The 23142-nt window shown below is 38.3% G+C and overlaps 1 protein-coding gene across 2 annotated transcripts in view; it reads right to left on the bottom strand.

Annotated features, from left to right (window-relative positions):
• csgalnact1a (chondroitin sulfate N-acetylgalactosaminyltransferase 1a) overlaps positions 1–22110 on the bottom strand; it is a 40558-nt gene extending 18448 nt beyond the window's left edge. Inside the window, exons 1-4 of one of the 2 annotated variants that reach the window (XM_065290392.2) lie at positions 21952–22049; positions 10590–10629; positions 8568–9916; positions 952–1168 (exon numbers count right to left, since the gene is read on the bottom strand). In XM_065290392.2, the coding sequence (XP_065146464.1) occupies positions 952–1168; positions 8568–9327 (977 nt within the window). In that variant the 5' untranslated portion in view covers positions 9328–9916; positions 10590–10629; positions 21952–22049. Of the gene's footprint in view, positions 1–951; positions 1169–8567; positions 9917–10589; positions 10630–21951 lie in introns of both variants that reach the window. The other variant, XM_065290391.1, reaches the window with a different exon arrangement.
• Positions 22111–23142: the final 1032 nt, after the last annotated feature.

The raw sequence follows: 23142 nt of genomic DNA on the forward strand, positions 1-23142 counted from the left end.
CTTTGGTACCAGTATGTACTTCTGAGGTACTAATGTACACTCTTTGGTACCAATATGTACCTCTGAGCTACTAATGTGCAGTCTTTGGTACCAGTATGTAGTTCTGAGGAACTAATGTACAATCTTTGGTACCAGTATGTAGTTCTGAGGAACTAATGTACACTCTTTGGTACCAGTATGTACCTCTGAGCTACTAATGTGCACTCTTTGGTACCAGTATGTACCTCTGAGGTACTAATGTACACTCTTTGGTACCAGTATGTATCTCTGAGGTACTAATGTGCACTCTGTATGTACCTGTATGTATACCTGTTGAAAAAAATGGTTTTAACTAAAAGATAGAAGAGATATAAATGCTGTCAATATCTATGATAAGTATTTTTGGAAAAGATGTTTTTTTAATAGTTTTTTTTATTATTGCAAGAGATGTGGCTGACCCGATTGCAATAGGAAGATAATTTCACCAGCAGGGAGAAGTGAAGGAAAATAAGTGGGAACATGATTTAATGCCCTTGTGAAAGTAACAGGAGGTGCTGCTTATTTGCTGAAAGTAAGGTTCTGGATGGGGTGTAGGAATGTATGAAGGTGCGGAATTATGCTGGTGCAGTCCCAGTAAAAGTTTTCTAAGTGAGTAGTAGCGACTTATACCTGACAGGTACACATGTGTACTTTTTGAAAGGTCACCGCCCCAGTGACAGCTGGGGTAAATATTTTGGCCATTTTTTCGGACAGTGTAAATAGTTACAGATAGTTACAGAAAAAAACTTGACTAAAAATGTTTTAACTTTTATAAGAGAAAAATGAATGGAGATAATAGGACTTGCCATAAAAAAATCTCTTCCAACAAACAGTAAAAAAAGTCTATAACCTTCAGAAATAAATAGTGCCCGATAAATGAAAAAGAAGAGATTAAAGAAAGGAAGGAAAAAATAATAAAGGTGGAGCCATTACCTGAAGTTGTGCATAAACTGTCTGAATTTGTCAGCTCTCTGAGACAAAGGAACAACGATGTTAATAGGCATGTTGGCCGTCTCCACCAGCTCACTTTTCACTTTCATCAGTGGGCCAAAGGGCCGGAAGAGAACCAGCCTGCGAAATTCCAGTTTGTGTTCACCGCGGAAGGTCAATTCATACAGCGTGCCTTTGTCTTTCTCTGTGCGTGCGATGCCTGCGGCCATGAGACAAGATAGAGAAGAGTGAAGAAAAGGAACGATTTTCCCAAACACCCACATGGACACACAAACCATTTCAAACTAAAGCTCAAGGACAAACTGATAAAGGACACTTTACACTCAAACACCTACAACACACCTGAATGCGAAGACTTTTAAAGGGATCTAATTTTCTTTACCAAATTTTCTGAGCCTAGTTTTTTATTTTAGATTAAACATCTGAGATAGTTGCAACACATTGAAACATAATTGACATCTCCACAAAGTCTCCAGATATTAAAGAGCAAAATCTTTGAGTTTGTGAGATAAGAAGCAAGACGTGTGGGATATAATTCTCAAAAGTCTGTTCACAGGCTCTGGGCCATCGAAGCATCTGGAAGGTGGTCACGCATGGAAGCCGTGATAAAGAGAATTTTACTGAATACTTTCATGCTTCTGCAAAACATTCAAATCAGAGAGATGTGAACAGCATCAGATGCTCTGTTGGAGCTGTATCACTGTTTCGCTTTTGATGGAGCTATAAAAAGCAAAATGACTTTTGTTTATGGGCGATAACAAGCTCAAGAATAGTTTGCACCAAATGTTCTCATTCTGCTCAAGTTAGTTATTTTAAAGCACCAAAAATTTCCCAGCGTCATGGTTTATTAGTTTTGGTAGCACATTACGTGACTGGTGTTGACATCATATTATGATCTACAGTAGATGGTATGTGGATCTAAAAGCCAATTTTTTGTGTGGGTAAAGTCTTAGACTGAATAGTACAATTAATGAAGCACATGTATGTCTGTCCAGATGTCTTTCTGTTTATTTGTCTGTCTGCCTGTCTGATATTAAACCACACTACTGTATGACACTTGCATTACATGCGAACAGCCCCTACCCTAAAAGGATTTTGTTTCTCTTTCCCTGTTTCATCCTTGATCCCGAGGACAATGAGACTAACAGACCCAGTTCCTGCTGCCGTAAAGGTCATCACACCACTGATCTACTGGCCTTCCTGCAACGTGACGCCCAGCTGATGTCTGACCAACGACCATATATATATTCCCATAAAATTGTAAAGCATAAAATTGACCTATTATATAGTATATTCTCTATAGAATCAGCTATATCTGTCTCTCTCTCAAGGGTTTTTACTCCTAGGATTTTCTCCTCCTGACTAAAAAACCCGAAAGTTTTTTTCTCCTAGGAGTTTTTTCAACCTCTAGGGGGTCAGCTGACATTGGATTAACTTAGCACCCTCTTCTATACGTAACATTTTAACTATGCTCGCTAGTACGGTTTAATCTTAGCCGCTGTATTCTGCTGCTTATGTTGTCCATCAATTTTTTTGTGTTTGCTCCTACATCTATTAATGTAAAGCTGCTTTGAAAAATTAAACAATTGTGAAAAGCGCTATATAATTGAATTGAAATGTCTTGTCTGTCTGTTTGTCTGTATGTCTATCAGCCTTTGTTTTTTTTCCCCTTATTCTGTCTGTATGTCTGTTTGTTTTTCTGTCTGGATATCTACCAGCTCTCTCTACTTCCTTCTGTCTGTCTGTCTGTCTGTCTGTCTATCAGTCTCTGTCTGCCCATCTATTTATCTTTCTGTCTATTTATTTAACTTTCTATCTGTCTTTCTGTCTCTGTCAGTCCATCTGTCTGTCTGTTTATAAGTCTTTGTCAGTCCTTCTGTCTATCTGTATGTTTCTGTCTGTCTATCTATTTATCTTTCTGTTTGTCTATTTATTTAACTTTCTTTCTATCTGTCTGTCTGTCTTTTAGTCTCTGTCTGTCCATCTGTTTGTCTGACTATCTGTCAGTCTCTGCCTGTCCATCTATTTGTCGATCTGTCTGTCCATATGTTTGTCTGACTATCTTTCAGTCTCTGCCTGTCCTTCTATCTGTCTGTCTGTCTGTCTGTCTGTCTGTCTGTCTGTCTGTCTGTCTATCTATCTATCTATCTATCTGTCTGTCTGTCTGTCTTTCTATTCTGTTTGTCTGTCTGTCTATCTATCAGCCTCTGTCTGCCTTTATGTCTGTATATGTTTATGTCTGTCTCTGCCTGCCCTTCTTTCTGTCTGCCTATCTGTATGTTTCTGTTTGTCTATTTATTTATCTTTCTGTCTGTCTATTTATTTAACTTTCTATCTGTCTGTCTGTCTGTCTGTCTTTTAATCTCTGTCTGTCTATCTGTCTGTCTGCCTGTCTGTCTCTGCTTGTTTATCTATCCGTCTGTCTCTGAATGTCCATACTTGTGTCTGTACAAATGTCTGCCTGGCTATCTATCAGTTTCTGTCTGTCCTTCAGTCTTGCTGTATATATTTCTGTCTGTCCAACTGTCTGTCTCTGCCTGTCTATCTATCTATCTATCTGTCTGTCTGTCTGTCTGTCTGTCTGTCTGTCTGTCTATCTATCTATCTATCTATCTATCTATCTATCTGTCTGTCTGTCTGTCTGTCTTTCTATTCTGTTTGTCTGTCTGTCTGTCAGCCTCTGTCTGCCTTTATGTCTGTATATGTTTATGTCTGTCTCTGCCTGCCCTTCTTTCTGTCTGCCTATCTGTATGTTTCTGTTTGTCTATTTATTTATCTTTCTGTCTGTCTATTTATTTAACTTTCTATCTGTCTGTCTGTCTGTCTGTCTGTCTTTTAATCTCTGTCTGTCTGTCTATCTGTCTGTCTGTCTGTCTTTTAATCTCTGTCTGTCTATCTGTCTGTCTGTCAGTCTCTGCCTGTCCATCTATTTGTTAGTCTGTCTGTACCTTTGTCTGTCTGCATCTATCAGTCTCTGTCCTTCCCTCTGTCTGTATGTTTCTGTTTGTCCATCTACCTGTCTGTCTGTCCATATTTCTGTCTGTCTGTTTCTGTCTGTCCATATGTCTGTCTGTCCATATGTCTGTCTGTCCATTTGTCTTTCTGTCTGTCTGTCCATTTGTCTGTCCATATGTCTGTCTGTCTGTCTGTCTGTCCATATTTCTGTCTGGACGAATGTCTGCCTGGCTAACTATCAGTCTCTGTCTGTCTTTCTATCTGTCTGTATATGTTTCTGTCTGATAGATAGATAGATAGATAGATAGATAGATAGATAGATAGATAGATAGATAGATAGATAGATAGATAGATAGATAGATAGATAGATAGATAGATAGACAGGCAGAGTCTATCTATCTATCTATATGTCTGTCTGTCTCTGTCTGTCTGTATGTATGTATGTATGTATGTATATATGTATATCTATCAGTCTCTGTCTGTCCTTCCGGCTGTATATGTTTCTGTCTGTCTGTCTCTGCCTGTCCATCTATTTGTCAGTCTGTCTTTCCCTATGTCTGTCTGCATGTATGTCTGGCTATCTATCATTCTCTGTCCGTCTTTCTGTCTGTATGTTTCTGTCTGTCCATCTGTTTGTCCATCTATCTGTCTCTCTGTCTGTCTGTCCATCTACCTGTCTGTTTGTCCATATTTCTGTCTTTCTGTCTGTCCATATGTCTATCTGTCCATATTTCTGTCTGTCTGTCTGTTTCTGTCTGTCCATATGTCTGTCTGTCCATTTGTCTGTCCATATGTCTGTCTGTCTGTCCATATTTCTGTCTGGACGAATGTCTGCCTGGCTAACTATCAGTCTCTGTCTGTCTTTCTATCTGTCTGTATATGTTTCTGTCTGATAGATAGATAGATAGATAGATAGATAGATAGATAGATAGATAGATAGATAGATAGATAGATAGATAGATAGATAGATAGATAGATAGATAGACAGGCAGAGTCTATCTATCTTTATGTCTGTCTGTCTCTGTCTGTCTGTCTGTATGTATGTATATATGTATATCTATCAGTCTCTGTCTATCTATCAGCCTCTGTCTGCCTTTATGTCTGTATATGTTTCTGTCTGTCTTTGCCTGCCCTTCTTTCTGTCTGCCTATCTGTATGTTTCTGTTTGTCTATTTATTTATCTTTCTGTCTGTCTATTTATTTAACTTTCTATCTGTCTGTCTGTCTGTCTTTTAGTTTCTGTCTGACTGTCTGTCAGTCTCTGCCTGTCCATTTGTCAGTCTGTCTTTCCCTATGTCTGTCTGCATGTATGTCTGGCTATCTATCAGTCTCTGTCCGTCTTTCTGTCTGTATGTTTCTGTCTGTCCATCTGTTTGTCCATCTATTTGTCTCTCTGTCTGTCTGTCCATCTACCTGTCTGTTTGTCCATATTTCTGTCTTTCTGTCTGTCCATATGTCTATCTGTCCATTTGTCTGTCCATATGTCTGTCTGTCTCTGTCTGTCTGTCTGTCCATATTTCTGTCTGGACGAATGTCTGCCTGGCTAACTATCAGTCTCTGTCTGTCTTTCTATCTGTCTGTATATGTTTCTGTCTGATAGATAGATAGATAGATAGATAGATAGATAGATAGATAGATAGATAGATAGATAGATATATAGATATATAGATAGATAGATAGATAGATAGATAGATAGATAGATAGATAGATAGTCTCTGTCTGTCTGTCTGTCTGTCTGTATGTATGTATATATGTATATCTATCAGTCTCTGTCTGTCTTTCTATCTGTCTGTATATGTTTCTGTCTGATAGATAGATAGATAGATAGATAGATAGATAGATAGATAGATAGATAGATAGATAGATAGATAGATAGATAGATAGATAGATAGATAGATAGATAGATAGATAGATAGTCTCTGTCTGTCTGTCTGTATGTATGTATATATGTATATCTATCAGTCTCTGTCTGTCTTTCTATCTGTCTGTATATGTTTCTGTCTGATAGATAGATAGATAGATAGATAGATAGATAGATAGATAGATAGATAGATAGATAGATATATAGATAGATAGATAGATAGATAGATAGATAGATAGATAGATAGATAGATAGACAGGCAGAGTCTATCTATCTTTATGTCTGTCTGTCTCTCTCTGTCTGTCTGTCTGTCTGTATGTATGTATATATGTATATCTATCAGTCTCTGTCTGTCTTTCTATCTGTCTTTATATGTTTCTGTCTGATAGATAGATAGATAGATAGATAGATAGATAGATAGATAGATAGATAGATAGATAGATAGATAGATAGATAGATAGATAGATAGATAGATAGATAGATAGACAGGCAGAGTCTATCTATCTATATGTCTGTCTGTCTCTGTCTGTCTGTCTGTCTGTATGTATGTATATATGTATGTCATGCTATCTATCAGTCAATGTCTGCCCTTCTGTCTGTATATGTTTCTGTCTGTCTATCTTTCTGTCTCTGTCTGTCCATATTTCTGTCTGTACGAATGTTTGCCTGGCTATCTATCAGTCTCTGTCTGTCCTTCTGTCTGGCTGTATATGTTTCTGTCTGTCCAACTGTCTGTCTCTGCCTGTCTGTATGTATGTATGTTTGTCCATCTGTCTGTCTCTGCCTGCTTATCTGTCTATCTATCTGTCTGTATGTATGTATGTTTGGCTATCTATCAGTCTCTGTCTGTTCTTCCGTATATCTATTTAACTTTCTGTCTGTCTGTCTATAAATTGCTCTCTGTCCATCAGTCTCTTTCTGTCCTTTCTGTGTATATGTCCATAAGTCTGTATGTATATCTGTCTCTCTTCCTATCAGTCTTTTTCTGTCCTTCTCTCTATCAGACTCTGCCTGTCCATCTGTCTTCCTGTCTCTGTCTATCTGTCTGTCTATAAGATAAATATGAAGCAGCATTCATGGACTTGCACAAAGCAGTTATGTGAGTTACAGAGCTTTGATAACATTCCCTCGGGATAAAGTTTCCATAAAGTGGAATATTCTCCCTAAATTAGAGGGTGGCACCACTAAAATGGTCTGGGTAACAATAAGCAGTTATCCAGCACAGATAACATTCACAGGAAATGTAGAAAAATACAAGTGCCTCTCAAGAGATGGGGTGGGAGAATTTTTTCGTGGGAGAGTTATTTTGTGGGTAGATAGACATGTTGTCTGTAAACATTCTTGCGACCGACGGGTAGGTTTCCGGTGATTTCGCATTAACATTTTAAGAATGTTCAACAACATTATTCTTTATCCAGTCTTGCTCAATGTTAGCAGAATGGCTGGGTAAACCAACAATTAATCTGGACACTGTGTTTTCAGGGCAGACATGCGGTTAAAGGACAGTTTGATGCCTCTGATACAAGTCTATGGTTGTCTTAAGAATCTTAACAAACTCTATTGCTGTCGTATAATCACTCCTAACAGGCTCAATGCGAAAATAAACAATATTTTACTTACAGATACACATAAAAGGTTTACCACTGTAAATTATATAAATTAATTATGGGTTACAAATGCACTTGCAAATGAAGTAATTTCTAAAAGCATCAATAACTGAGAACTTTTGTATTTGCTGCATCCATGCCAAATTCATTTCCATATACACAACAAAAGACCAATCTACCCAGACCACCATCTTATAATTTTTTACCTTTTACAACACAGCAGCTTTTACTGCTTTAGTTGAAGAGATGCAATTTAATATGCAAACATTGAGTGCATAAAGCGTTTCACATTTATTACTTCCACTATCAAACACTAAAGTTCAGGTCTCTGCATTTTTTTATTGATAACACTTCTCACATATACTCTCACTATCTTTGCATACTTGCGCACTATATATAAATACTGTTTGTGATTTTAGTTTAGCCGACTGGTTTATCGCACCTACCTGGATGCTCTTTCAAAAGTTTGTTCATATGCACATTGCACCATGACCCTTATTTTTCAGTTTCGAGTGCAGAGAAAACAGCTTTTATAAGTTGCATAGTAACATGAATAATGCATTTCCTGTCTATAACCACCAAGATGCGTCACTTTTTCTCTACTAGAATGGCAGAGATGACACGGCTCTTAAATGCAAAACAGCTGTGTTTCTTTCCTGTAGGTACCGTAGCTCATCATACGGCATCATTACAGGATATCCTGGCTTTAGCATGTTAGCATGCATCCACAGGATGGTCTATTGTTTTGCTAATTTGGTCATGAAGATGAAAGAGGAGGTGGAAAACAAAATATCGCTCACTGCTTTGAATAATCTATTAAAAATAGCTCTAGATGTTAATACTGACCCAGAAATATTCTTTTAAAAATTCAAGTTTATTTTCTTTCCACAATATTAAAGTTAAAGGGGTGGTTTCTCAGACAGAAATGAGCCAAAACTAGTTTTAACAAACATGCGTTACTAAAAACATTACTTGTGTGAACTTTGAGGAAAAACAAAAGGCATCAATGTATTTTAAGATTTGTCAGTGCAAGTTAGGGACTAGTCTAATCCCTGTTCGGGAAACCGCCCCAAAGAGTATCATTTTAGCACCCCTAGTGGCAACGTACAGAACTACAAAAATAATACTTCTAAACAGGTTACCCAAAACCTCTTACCATGCCTTACGGTTCTTACCTTCTATGAAATCAGATGGCGTGTAAACTTTGCTCGTTTTCATTTTGTCTCCTGCCTGATTTGGCACATTGAGGGCGTGAAGCGCGCTCTCCACCACCTCACCCAGTTCATCCCTGCGGTCCTTCCTCACAGGCTTCTCCTCAGGGTGTCGGGTCAGCCCCATCTCCAACTGGTATACTCGCTGCAGGGTAAAGCTCTCGAAAGGCACGACGGCATACTCGCTCGGTAACCGAACGCCGGCGTGAACCTCGGCCCGGTTCAGCTGACTGCGCAGGAACTCCTGCAGGTCGCTGCGACTGTGGTCCTCGAGCACGTCGGTCCGCGCACCTCGTCCGGCTGTCTTCTCCAAAGAGTTCTGCATCCCCTTAAGCTGTTCGCTGCGTTCTTGTAAGGCTTCTTTGAGTTGTGCGATTTGCTTCTTTAAACTGTCAATGTGCTGTCTGTGCTGTTCTTCTCGCTCTTGTAGTAGAGCCTGGAAGCCTTCTCGGCCACTTCCGACTCCACCCGGTCTGCTCGGACCACCCGCCATCCCCAAACCTCCGACCCTGGGAAGGGGTTGCCCGGCCATGACCTCATCGGCGTGGGGGCTGCATGTGATGACATAGAGGAGGGAAAGACAACAGCAGACCACCACTAATAAAACGCCTAAGCGGGAGAGCCAGGCTAGCAGACTCCTCCGAAACATCACAACCGGCAACCTCAACAACAAGGTGGGCAGGATGACGTAGTTCAAGAAAGTTGGGGCATCTTTGCGACTCATTAAAACCCAGGCTCAAAGATACGCCAGAAGGCCACTCCGGCACCTGAATACCTTTGTTAAAGTGTGTGTCTTTGAAATTAAAGAGGAAGAACTTATTGTATTACAACGTAGGCAACACACAAAGCAATTACTGTCTATTCCCAATTCAGTCTTTCTTTACTGCAGTCTGGCTTCTCACCCACATTCTTCTTCATGGGTCAAGTTACGGCCACTTCCTCCTCTTCAAGGAGCTATTAGCTCTCCGTCCGGTCAAATGTGCCATCTGAACGGTTCAAAGGCGACATGCACATATCTCTGCCTGGTGAAAATTGCCCATTCTTGAAGGTAGCATGATAGACCTTTGAGAGAATGTCTGGAGTGGATGATCCATGCTACAGCGTCCCGGATGTCCCACTCATCGAATAAGGTTTAGCCATTTGAGCTCCATACCAGCAGGGGTCCAGATACTGTTTAATTGCCATTCACTTCTTCAACTTGATATATCTGCAATGACAAGCAAGATGTTTCCTCATCTTTAGTCATTCTGTTGTACCTAATCTATTCCAACTCTTCTTCGTGTTTCTCCAGCCTTTGATCTTCACAGATGCAACTAGAAAAAAGCAGAGAAATACAGATTAGACTGATTGCATTTTGAAGAACCAAAACAGATAAAGATCTCAGAAGGTCACCAGGATGTTATTCAGCTATTGTGTACAGTATGTAAAGCAACCTGGTTCCAAAGTACAGTATATCTTTACAATTACAATTGACAGCCTTACATTACCATAACACTTAACAGACGACATTGAGATGACTAGAAATCTGTTACGATGGGGGCACCGGGTTCAAATCAGTCTATCTAGGCTGCAAACACACCACGTTTATTTTAAAGTGACCTAAAGATCTCAATTCAAGACTTGTGCAGCCAAGCAAAGCATTCTGGGAGAGCTCCCATGCCAGGGAACAGTGCTGTCACTGATGTGTGAAAATAAGAGATGTGTGTTAAAAGCGGCCTCACGGGAACACGCCTCGCAACTCAAACAGCCTCACTGTAAGTCTGAGCAAACACGCGCGAGAGCGGAGCATTCATAGGCGCGCAGACATGCAACAGCGCACATATGCAAACAGTCACTAACACATGTGTTTCTGTCATTACAGGCGCACACAGGAACACTGTTAGCAGGCTGGAAAGATGCTGAGGTACGAGATAGATGGGGGGAAAAAAAGGTGTAGGATTCTCTGTGTGTGTGAGTGCTTATAAGTGTATACGTGTGTGGACTCACCACACAATTGGCTCTTTTATGGGATAGTGGGAGGCTTGACCTAATGAAAGGATTAGTTATGTTAGTAGTGAATACAGGACTGTATCAAGGAGAGCTGGCAAAAGTCCAGTGCTGGGGGAATCTCTGTTCATCTGAAACTGGAACTCACACATTTATAGACACATTTGTAGACATTTGTACCCATTCGATCATTTCCTGTTACGTTTACTTACAGTATTCATTTACTCACTCATTTCTTCACTCACCTATTCAATCAATTATTATAACTTTTTCACTTACTCACCAACTCATTCACTTACCTATTAATTTACTCATTCATCCGTTAACCCAGTGGTTTTAAAACTTTACGGCGTGTGCCCCCAAGTGTAGGGTACTCCCCTTTGGGGCCCCCTCAAGAAAATTCATGACATAAAATCCCCAACTTAAAAACTGAATTAAATAAATAAAAAAAAATTATACAATTTAGTGTTGTTGGTTGGTAGCTATATATATATTTTTAGGTTTAATTACAAAAAAATTTGATAAATTTATGTATTTCAAAAAATTTCATAAAACTGGAGTCCGTCGCACCCCCACCCGAAGAAAGGCTCGTCCCCCAATTTGAGAACCACTGCGTTAACCCATCAAATGACGTTTTAATTCACATACTCCCTCGCCCATTCGAATACACTTTTGGGGGGGGCATTTTCGCCTTTTTGAAAGATGATATTGTATGAAGAGGATAGGAAAGTACAGAGTGGAGAGAGGGGAACCGAACGGGCAAAGAACGCTAAGCCGGAACTTGAACTCGGAATACAGAAAGTGCATCTGCACTAAGTGACTGAGCACTGTCATCTACACCAGTGTTTCTCAACCCTGGTCCTCAAGGACCCCCTTCCAGAATGTTTTAGATGTCTCCTTATTTAAAACACCTGTACCAACTCATCAGCCTCCTTCCAGAATGTCTCCCTAACAAGCTAATGATTTAAATCAGGTGTGTTAATTAAGGAGACATCTAAAACATTCTGGAAGGGGGTCCTTGAGGACCAGGGTTGAGAAACACTGATCTACACCACTCTGACTAATACTCTTTTGAACTTTTTCATATACTCACTCAGTCAGTCACTCACTCAACCATTAAATGACACGTTTCGTTTTCATTCATTCACCCATTCATCTATTTACCCATTACACACGTTTTAATTCACTCAACCACTCAATCATTCATTGACATGTTTTAACTTGTTTATTTACTCTTACGCACTTACTCAGTCATTCACTTAACTATTTATTCAATCATTCATCCATTAACCCATGATATCACATATTCACTCACTCACTCACTCAACCATTCAATAACTCTTTTTTTAACTTTGGCTGCGTCCAAATACCCACACTTTGCACTCGACTACTTACATGATGTATTTCCTGTGTTTGGCCCAAGTGTTCTAGTGGGTGTGAAGAGCCCAAGCGTGAATGTAGTATTATTCAGCCGAAGCGGTATTCGAGATAGTGTGGGTTTAGTGTGGGTTAAAGGGCACCTATTTCATTTCTAAAAAACATTATTTTGTGTATTTGGTATAATACAATGTCTTCATGTGGTTTATGGTTAAAAAAACATTATTTTTCACATACCGTAAATTTTTGTAGCTCCAGATTTCCCTGTCTTCCTGAAACGAACGGATTTTGTACAAAATGTTCCCTGATTGGCCAGCTAATCTGTACGTTGTGATTGGTTTGAATACTTCTGATGTCAGCTGGAAATGTGACGCCCCTTACCATGTTTGAAAGATTTGCTCACAATGCAATGCTAACAGGAGTTAACTTACAGGCTGTGAGTCCAAGCGAGAGGAATTATGATAATGCGGTCTTGTCTACATCATAAATCCAAAAAGAGAAAAGAGATTCACATTGGAGACGATTACTCGAGTCATCGTTTACCATGGGGTTTGTACCTTTTGCATATCGTTAACATGTATTAATACACACCTACACACCAAAGGAAATGTTAAATGGTGAATCGGACAATAGGTGCTCTTTAAGACATGGGACAATCTTGTGCACTTACACTGCAAAAAATGCCTTTCTTACTTAGTATTTTTGTCTTGTTTTCAGTAGAAATATCTTAAAATTCTTAAATTAAGATGCTTTTTCTTGAAAAGCAAAATGACCTAAGTAAATAAGTCTAGTTTTAAGACAAATAATATACAATTTAAGTGAAATTGTCCTTAAAACAAGCAAAATTATCTGCCAATGGGGTGAGAAAAAAAAATGTGAATAAGATGTATTTTTTCTTAAACACTTAATTCAAGTAAAATTTTCTCACCCCATTGGCAGATATTTTTGTTTGTTTTAAGCACAAATTCACTTAATTTGTATATTTTTTGTCTAAAAACAGGTATTATTTTCTTAGGTCATTTTGCTCATCAAGAAAATGCATCTTGATTTAAGAATTTTTAGATATTTCTACTGAAAACAAGACAAAAATACTAAGTTAGAAAGTCATTTTTTGCAGTGTACTTCCTGTGGCATGCACGCGCTCTCGAGTCACCAAGACCACAATTGTGGGTATTTGAAAGTAGTTTCATTTACTTACCTATTAAATCACTCATTTGCCCATTAACCCATTAGATCACATGTTCACTCATTCACTCACTCACTTTACCAGTCAATGACTCTTTTTAACTTTTTTATTGATTCATTAACTCATTATTCAATCACCCATTCATTTACTCATTCATCTATTAACCTAGTGGTTCTCAAACTGGGGGCCCATCCTAACCCCAGTCCCCGGAGCCCCCTCCCAGAATGTTTTAGATGTCTTCATATATTAAACACCTGATTCAGTTCATCAGCGGTTTAATTAAGGAAATGTTTCAAACATTCTGGAAGGAGTCTGATTAGTGGTGGACCCGAGGAGTGGACTTGGGAATCACTGTTTTTTAGAATACATAATTTATGCCAAATTCTGTGTATCAAACCTGAGGAAATATAGCTAACAACTAACAGCACTACAATGAATCCCTCCCTTATTATTTATTCACAAATTTCTGCACTAATTCTATAGACGGTTTCATCGGACGCACGTGATACACGTCTGGATCCGAACCTTACTTCCGGTTTCGTTTTTTTAATGGTCTGATTAGTTACTAAACTGATCTCTTGAACGAATGCCTCGTCGAAAATAACAAATGTTTTGGTTTCCTAGGTAATCTATGTGTTGTTTTTTTGCTTGTTATATAAATAAACTACGTTTAAAGAACTTTGTTGTTATTTATTCTTAGCGGAGTTTACCGAAAGTTACGTGCGGACAGCAACAGCCGCTTGTTTATGTTGTTACTGCTGAAACGGTCTATACTAATTAATCCTCAAACTTATTCAGTTATTATTTAACACACACACACTCACAAATTACTCATTAATTCATTCATTCATTTATCCATTCTTTCGTGTTTATTCACTCACTCACTCCCTCACTCAAACTCTTTTCAGACTAATTTCTTTTCACAGTGTAAATCAGATAAGTGAATCAGTCTGATACAGTAACTCTTTGTCTTATCAGAAACAGCGACCGTTCCTGGAAACTCTTCAGGCGCAGATACATCAACTGAATGAACTGATCACTATCCCAGACAAGAGAAAGAAATAAAACAGCGCTTTTCTTTCTCTTTCAATCACGGATATCTGTCGTCTAAGAGCTCACACACGAATGGGAAAAAGATGCCTCACACCATGTTACACCGTCCCAGCTTACTCATACAGCCGCCAGGACGACCACAGCGCATGTCTGCCAGCAATTCATTCAGCCTGCTGTGTCCGTTCTACACAACACCGGAGCCAAGACCACGGACCGAACGCACGGCTGAGCAAACTTGGGAAGAGTCTGTCTAGAGGCCTGATGCAAATGAGAAATTTTAAGTCTTTAGTTTATCTTTCGATTGCATAGACAAGGAAAGTTTGTATTCTTTTATAATGCAACTCATTATTCATTTTTAATCTTTTTGTTGTTCCAAATCTGTTCCAAATCGAGTCTTATGAACATGAACATGATGTACAATTGAATAAAATTATTAGAGTTCACAAAGTATCAGCTTTTGTGCTATCGGTGCAAAACAACACCATATGGCTTCGAGATGACATATGGGAGAGTATGTAAGTTTCGGGTCATAAGATGTTTCTTCAGGATCCTCCATAAGGCTAAGTGAAATAACATCTTGTGGTTGCTCTCCTCCGGTAACTTCCTGACAACATCTCCAACAATCTCAATCAGCGTGAAAGCTCCTGCGTGCGTACAAGAATCGTCCGGTTTGCAAACCAAGCAAATTTACATTAATTCAATTACTTTCACAAGCTCTGATCTGCAGACTCAGCTGCAGTTATACTATCTGGCTCTGCTGTGCAGTCAGGAAATGATGTGTTTCCCTCCTTTTGCAATTTTCACTTTCAAGGGCTCCTGCTGACCCTTGTGCCTGGCTGCGGAATAAGTTTCACACGGCACTTTCACACATCTAATGTGCATTTACGTTTATGCGTCTGGCAAATGCTTTAATCCAAAGCGACAGTGCGTTACAAGGTATACAGTATGTGTGTCACCTAGGCATTGAACCCATGATATTTGTGCTGTTAATGCAACGCTCTACACAGATAAGTATTGTAAAGTGTACGGTATTTACTGCCAAGGGCACTTCCAAAAAAATGGTACGTTCCTAATATGTACTATAGGTGCTAGGTACTTTTATAAAGGTTACCACCCCAGTGACAGCTTTTGCACTTTTGTACCTCTAAATAAATGTATAACTCTTCATATGAGCAGAAATAATAGCAATGCTTGCATTTATAAATGCTTATTCATCTGAATGCTCATAAAACGGTTTGCACACTTTTTCTGTCACTATGCATAATAATAGTGTCTACCATTTGTAGAAAGCACACGCACTTCACAGTTAGTCTTCAACTTCGCTCCTAATGAAACCACATCCTGTGTCCACAGGGCATTGGTACCAGACACGAGCTTCCTGTTGGGCCCTCACAAAATTAGACAGCAACAGCCGCATGTCCGCATCTCCGACAGTGAAAATACCACTTACATCATCAAAGTCATCATCTGATGCATGCAGAAACAAAAAGAAGCTTCAGATTTTTGGCTCATAAATGAATGATCTGTAATCCAGTACCGCCACTTTCCTTTCAACTTTCAGCTGTCAGTGCTTATATTAAATAATAGATGCACAGGACTCAGCACTGAATCGCAGCGAGTCTGTATTCCACACGTCATTGCTGTCTCTGTTCTCCTGCTGAAAGAAGACATCATCGTACCCTTGAGATGCCTTTGAAGAGGAACTGCCTAAACCGGCAAACTTAACAAGGTGGGATATATCCGGACGAGGAGAGAAAGAGTCCACGAGAGCATGAGCCAAGTCAAGCCCCGCTGTTTTACTACTGCATTAGAGGGAGCACATCAGTGAAAGCAATTCCAGGTGTTCCTCGTGTTCACGGAAAACACAGGGGGTTCTAGGGGTTGAACGGAAAATAATGGGAGAAACGGGGAATGTGAAAGCGGTAGAAAGAGCTCTTTGATGTACTTTTGGGCCTCAGGTGATTCTCAATCCCCTTAATTAAGTTGGTTCTCTTCATACCCGACCCAGATCGTACCTACCATCTGGCCTGCCTTTTAAAGGTTAGCTCAGTCGACTAATGAACATTTTACCTACTGTGTAGGCAAACCTGTATGACCTGCAGAAGGTAGATGATGCTGTTTACGTACATTGAACTTAACATCATTTCGCTCAATGAAAGAAAATAAGTCAAAGGAGAATATCGAAGGCATGAAACATGATGACGGAAATTAAAATTTTAAGGAAACCCAAATGACGACTGCGTGGAATGACCACAATGCAATGCGGTTTAATTTGTGCCTTCTACTAAAATGCAAAATAACCTAATTTGTTTCAGAGATCTTATGTGAACTACTTGTTGAATTATATATGCAATAAGTTAAAGGGACACAACTTTTTTGGAAAATATGCTTATTTTCCAGCTCCCGTAGAGTTAAACATTAGATTGTTACCGTTATGGAATCCATTCAGCTGATCTCTGGGTCTGGCGGTACCGCTTGTAGCATAGCTTAGCACAATCTATTGAATCTGATTAGACCATTAGCATCGCGCTCACAAATAATCAAAGGGTTTCGATATTTTTCCTATTTTAATCTTGACTCTTCTGTAGTTACATTGTGTACTAAGACCGACGGAAATATAAAAAGTTGCGATTTTCTAGGCATAAATATCCTCTCATTCTTGCGTAATAGTCAAGGACTTTGCTGCCGTAACATGAATGCAGGAGGCATAATGATGTTACGCAGTGCGCACTGCCCGAAAATATTCCACTTGGTAACTTTTAATAGTAGGGGACTATTTTCGGGCAGTGGGTAATAATATCATTGTGCCTCCTGCAGCCATGTTACGGCAGCAAAGTCCTTGATTATTACGCCAGAATGAGAGGATAGTTCCTAGCCATATTTGACTAGAAAATCGCAACTTTTAATTTTCCGTCAGTCTTAATACACAATCTAACTACAGAAGAGTCAAGTTTAATATAGGAAAAATATCAAAACTCTTTGGTTATTTTTTGCGCGATGCTAATGGTCTAATCAGATTTAATGGATTATGCCAAGCTATGCTAAAAGCGGTACCGCCAGACTCGGAGATCGGCTGAATGGATTCCAAAACAGTAAAAATCAAATGTTTAACTCTAGGGGAGCATATTTTCAAAAAAAGTGGATTGTCCCCATAATACAGCATTACTATTTGAAATGCATACTAATTCACATCATTGTAATAAGCAGCATTTAGTATATATAGTGCTGTATAAAAATGTATTTGCTGCGTCTGAAATCGCATATTGTAACAGTAGGTACTGACTCAGATGACCATTGACCATTAAAACATTAGGTAATATATAGTATGAATGTGGATAGTATGAATTAATTCGGACGTACAACGTTGTTGATATGCTGATACATCATGTGACATACGTCGCCATAACAACAAGTAAGTCATTAACTGGAATGACGTAAAACAAGTGCCATTTAACCACAAGGGACAGCTGTTTAATATATATATTTGCATATAAATTGAGTCACTTATTTTGTCTTATTTCAGTTAGGATGCTATGCAAGTATGTAGTAGGCAAAGCCGCTTACTCGGTTTTGGAACAGAGCCTACTGTACGTGACAAGTGCTAGAAGGTGCGGGGCTTAAAAATAAATGGGCTCATTTAAGAGGCAAAGCAAGTTGACACAATCTCTACTTTCTTCATACACAACCGCCATTTATACTCCTATAACCAACACATAACAAAACAAGCCTCACATTAAGATCTTTACACAAACACACACACACAAACACGGTCTCTCATTCTGTCAAAATATATGCACCTCCTAAAACTTAATGTTCCTAACACCCATTTCCTTTTTAAATGAAGACATTTCCTATGTACAGTGTTAGCCTCATCAAAAAAAAAAAAAGAGAAATACACCCTACAAACATTCTTGTCCACGCATATTCATTATAATGGCAATGTTTATGAATTTGTTATTCAGAAATTCTCTCCATGCAAGCCACAATTGTTTCAAAACAACACATAATGGGTCTCCATATGGCTAAAAAGCTTCAAACAGTGACTTTCATTGAATGCGGTGAAGGATTCATTGGAGAAAAGCGTAAAACACTGTCTAGCATGACTGTTGACAGGTCATGATGATTTATGTAGCCACACACCATGTTTCCCACATTTGTGCCATAATTCGAGAGTATGTGTACAACTTTGAAACCATAAATAATGTGCTTAACTTTGAAATCTGGTTTAAACACGAATATGCCCTTAAACAGAGCTGTAGGATAATGAACATCCGGCCTGTTTGTTTAACAAGTGCTTCATAATTTAGCCGGAGGACTCTTCCAACAATGAATGCACAGTTCACTTTACAATACAGATAATGATTGTTGTTAGGGACGGCATACTTCTCAACTATACTATTATCCAGTATATTGTTGGTAAATAAAATGCGTACCGTGTGCACAGCATGCATAATGACAGACGCCTCAAGCACAATGCATTGGTAAATAAAGCAGGCCATTTGTGTATATTCAAATCAAAAATCAAATCACTTTGATTGAATAAATGTGCTTGAGTTTAGTTTTCTGTCTTGGATTAAATGCATTATAACCAGATTTGTGACCCAGTCTGTAAAAACTCAGCAGCTGAGTCATTTTTTGTGATTTCACATAAAATCATCCTACATTTATGTAAAGATTATTCTGTGAAAATATAACCTTGATATCTTGTAAGATCATGTAAGATCAGTCAATGACTGAAAACTTCCAAATATCACAATTAGATTATGAGACTTGGATTTCACAGACAGGGTCACGTTTGTTTCAGAGCAAATACGTATGAAATGCATACTGTATACTGTATCACACATTATACTGTGCAGTATTCAGAAGGAAGTATATGCAAGAAGTCTATTCTTAACATAGCCTACCAGAAAGCGATAATTGTTAGGTTAAAAATAAATCGCATCACTATGGGTCTAAACAGCATTGAATATTAACAAGCAATGCAGTGTAACGCAAAAGCTTTTTTTTTTACTTTCACTTCTCTCTATGAAAGATCTGTGGTGTTTAAAATGGCCTAAAACAGCAGGACAGCTCATTGCCATAGAGAGCACATAGTTGCGAACACCTAGTCGTCATAGCAATCTTCATCAGCAGGATGGTACAGATAGAGAGGCAGCCCGATATTTAATAAATACTAGATTCTTATGTGTCATGAACTTATATTACAGAACAGATCAGTGTGTTTTATGCACTAGGCAGCCAAAGCAACTCACAATGCATTCATGCTATACATTTTCTATACAAGTATTTGTGTTTCAAAGTCATGACATTTGCTCTAATGCAAACCAATTAAGTTAAAGGAACATAACACATACTCGTGACAGCGAGTCATTTTGTATAGGGAGTTTGGCACATCTGTTATGTGTTGCTAAGTTTATGAGATTTAGATAAGCCTTTGAAATAGTACACCAGTATTGTTAGGAAATTAGCATTGAATGGTTTGAATGGCAGTGATGGGAAGTATAGTTATCTCCAAATCCTCCAAATCCTTTGTGTGTGCGTGCGTGTGTGCGTGTGATATAAGCAGGTACATGCAACCAGAATCTATTGCTAATGCAATGACTATTAACTAATGCAGAAGTTACATCCTCTGCTTTGTTCGGTAGCCATAATTTGTTAGTCAAGAGGAAACAGTGTGTTTGGCACAAAGCCCAACAGTTAAAAAACAAAACGGTGTTTATCTGAAGAGATTCCTAGGAAGTTTGTGGTGTTTTAAATTAAACTTTCCTTTGTGCCGTCCACTTAGACAAAATATTTTACACCTGAAACAAGCTGTAAACATGTTCCTGGGGTTTCTGAAATGACCAACATTCTTTATACAACTTGAAAACCGAAGCGCAAATACATGCTAAATTCTGCTGGGTTATTTTTAACCCAGTGCTGGGTAAATATTGGACAGAACACATTTTGGGTTAATAAAAAAAACCTATGATGGGGTGTTTCAATGCAATTGAATTCAACATGTGTTCTGTCCAATATTTACCCAGCAACAAACAGCAGAATTTAGATGTTCATAAAAATGCCCTTGTTGCAAAACTATTAAAATGCCTATTCTCCATACTAGCATGCATCTCCCATTGAATCAAAAGAGGAAAAGGTGAAAGAAACATAAAGATGGGGAGGTATGGGGCGATTTGCCCAGGGCTAACTGTCTATAAGTCGACAACACAGTCTTTGCACTGTTACTGGTAACAAATAAATGTATAGTTCATTTAACAAATGAGAAATGCTTGGGGGCATGTTGTCACAAGGTCCAAGCTATCACATTGGAGAACTGTCTTCAGACAGGCGTTAAAACACATTTATAATGCATTACAAACAACAGCATTATTAAAACACAAAGCAAAATTACAGTTTTTCTGAATTGCTAAAACACATTTTTTTAAACCATCACTCATTTTCTCAAAACCTTAAACACAAATCCCAATTTTAAACAAAATTCACAGAACCCCTGACTCTTCTAGCAAAATCAAACAATTGCTTCAAAACCATTTCACTTGTACTCAAAATCAAACTAAGCTTTCAAATCATAAACACATAAGTCTATAATATAAAACACTACAAGCATCCATTAGACACTACCTTAAAAAATGGAAAACACAACATCCAGGAGATCTGCTTACAGAAAAATACATGTTTACTGTACATAACAACACAATTGACAAATACTGTTAAAAATCTATATCACTGTAATCACAAGTTAAGTTCAGTGAATATAGTGAATACTTTACTGTAAGTACTGCAAGTAATAGTAAGTTTTCAATATTACTGTAAGCAGCACTTGTATTTTGTAAAAAGTCAGCAATCCAACTGCAAATTTTGCCAATTGCATCATCTCTGGTGTCCTTTTCTTCCTCATACTCTTCATCTACCTCTCAGACTGTTTCCAATTCACACAATTGGTAAAAAATACCATTAGATAAAAGTGTGTAGAATTTTGAGTTGTTGTGTTTACTCGATGATAACGGTGTTTTAGTTGTGTTCAACTTTTGCCTGCCTGTGTTTAGTATTTATAAAACAAGTGCATTGCAGTGTGAAATGTGTGTTTTAGTGAGAAGTTTGTGTTTAGAATTTTGCAAAAAGAGTGCATGATTTGACAAATGTGTTTAGGCCACTATGAATTTGGTTCAGAGATTGGGGTTTAGTGTTTTAGCAATTCAAAAAAACTGTAATACGCAATATAACAAATCTGTGTAAGGTAACATAGCATTACTTTGGCAAACAGAAATAAAATGCATAATATGACATAAAAATATTAAAAGTACATGTGACAACTTGCCCAAATAAATGTATTGTCAACAGTTCAACTTCTCTTCATTATACAGTCACCTTAATGTATCAAAGTGTGTTCTTATTGTATTTATTGTTTATGGTTACTTACTACAAAAATGTTATTAAAATAATAATATAATAGAGAACAGAATTCACAAATAAAATATTCTAATACTAAATCAAATTATGTACTGAAACCAGCATGCAAAACAATCGCAGATACAAGTTTAAGCTTAACTTACTTCATGCGATTTAACTCGTATCATGACAACTTCTCTTTGTGACAACTAGCCCCGGTCTCTATGACTAACCTATGCCTCACAATTTAATAACAGCCTATTAATATATATGGTTGAAAAGATGATTATTGACCACCACGCTACTAATAACCTGTAAACATCTAAAGTAATGAAGATAAATGATAAAGCTTACCATCACAATACAAACGAACTGATGTCAAAGCCCCGAGTCCTCGAGAGCAGAGGGCGCGTGTGTGATGGAGCGCGTGCGTTGAGTGTGCGGGGCAGCGGCGAACCTCTGCTGGTTTCTTCCCCCGGCGAAACCGGATCCTCTGGTCCACCCCACCCCAAAACTGCCTCCGCCTCCAGCCCGTACATAAAGGATGCGTTGTTACCTGCATCCAGCAGCAGACACGCGCCTTGTGTCGAGAAACCTCACTTGCATTTAGCCTTTACGCATACGTGCTCAACAGTTTTAACGTACGGGGAATTACTTTTGTTCATTCATTTATGTCTGTCTTTAACGCATAAAAAATGTGTTGGTGGACCGTTATTTTGGCATCCTTATTTTCACTTACCACCTGAATGACTGGACAAAGTGGCACATTCATTGAGGTCTCGTATAGGGGTGTATGAGGGTCCTTCAGTGGGTCTGTATGCACCCCATTCATACCGGTAAACAGTCGACCCTATTCATCCCGGAATGTTGAGGGCTATTTTGGGGTTTTCTGTCTTTGAATGTCGTTTTCTCGGACAACTCTGCAGGTACGAAATGAATAAGGTCGTGACAAACTTTATGTGAGATTGATCCTCAGATTAAGCTGGAAACAATGTGTAGCTTGAAAAGTTATTTCATTCACGTGTTCAATTCCTAAAATGGAATTGAACAGCTAAATAGCGCCTCCTACTGGCTATAAGACGTGATGCAGCATAACAGAGCAGAAACGCACGACCTATATAGCACATATATAGCAATTGCACAAAATATGGCAATTTAAACAATTCTCTAAATGAGAAAATGTTTTATAAACTTCTTTTCAGACACTTGGTGTTGTAATTGTTGGTCAAGCATATTAATGCAATACAAATAAATCTATGACATATCCAGGCAGGAATAAACTATATAATGAGTGTAGATTTATATATAAAAAAAAGGACAAATGGATTTTAAACGTAAGGATGGGGCAATTGATCACCTTTTTTATATGTAATATGTAATTTTTTTTTGTATATTATTCTGCCTACATCTGATTATTTTTTGCTGTAAAATCTATGATTTGTGAAAAGCAGATTGTGACAACTTACCCCAAGTGGTAACATGTTTGCCATAGCTTAGAAACTTGGTGACACTTTACAATAAGGTATTTGTTAACATATGCATTAC

Source organism: Paramisgurnus dabryanus, chromosome 10 (assembly GCF_030506205.2).
Source record: "Paramisgurnus dabryanus chromosome 10, PD_genome_1.1, whole genome shotgun sequence".
Lineage (NCBI taxonomy): Eukaryota > Metazoa > Chordata > Actinopteri > Cypriniformes > Cobitidae > Paramisgurnus > Paramisgurnus dabryanus.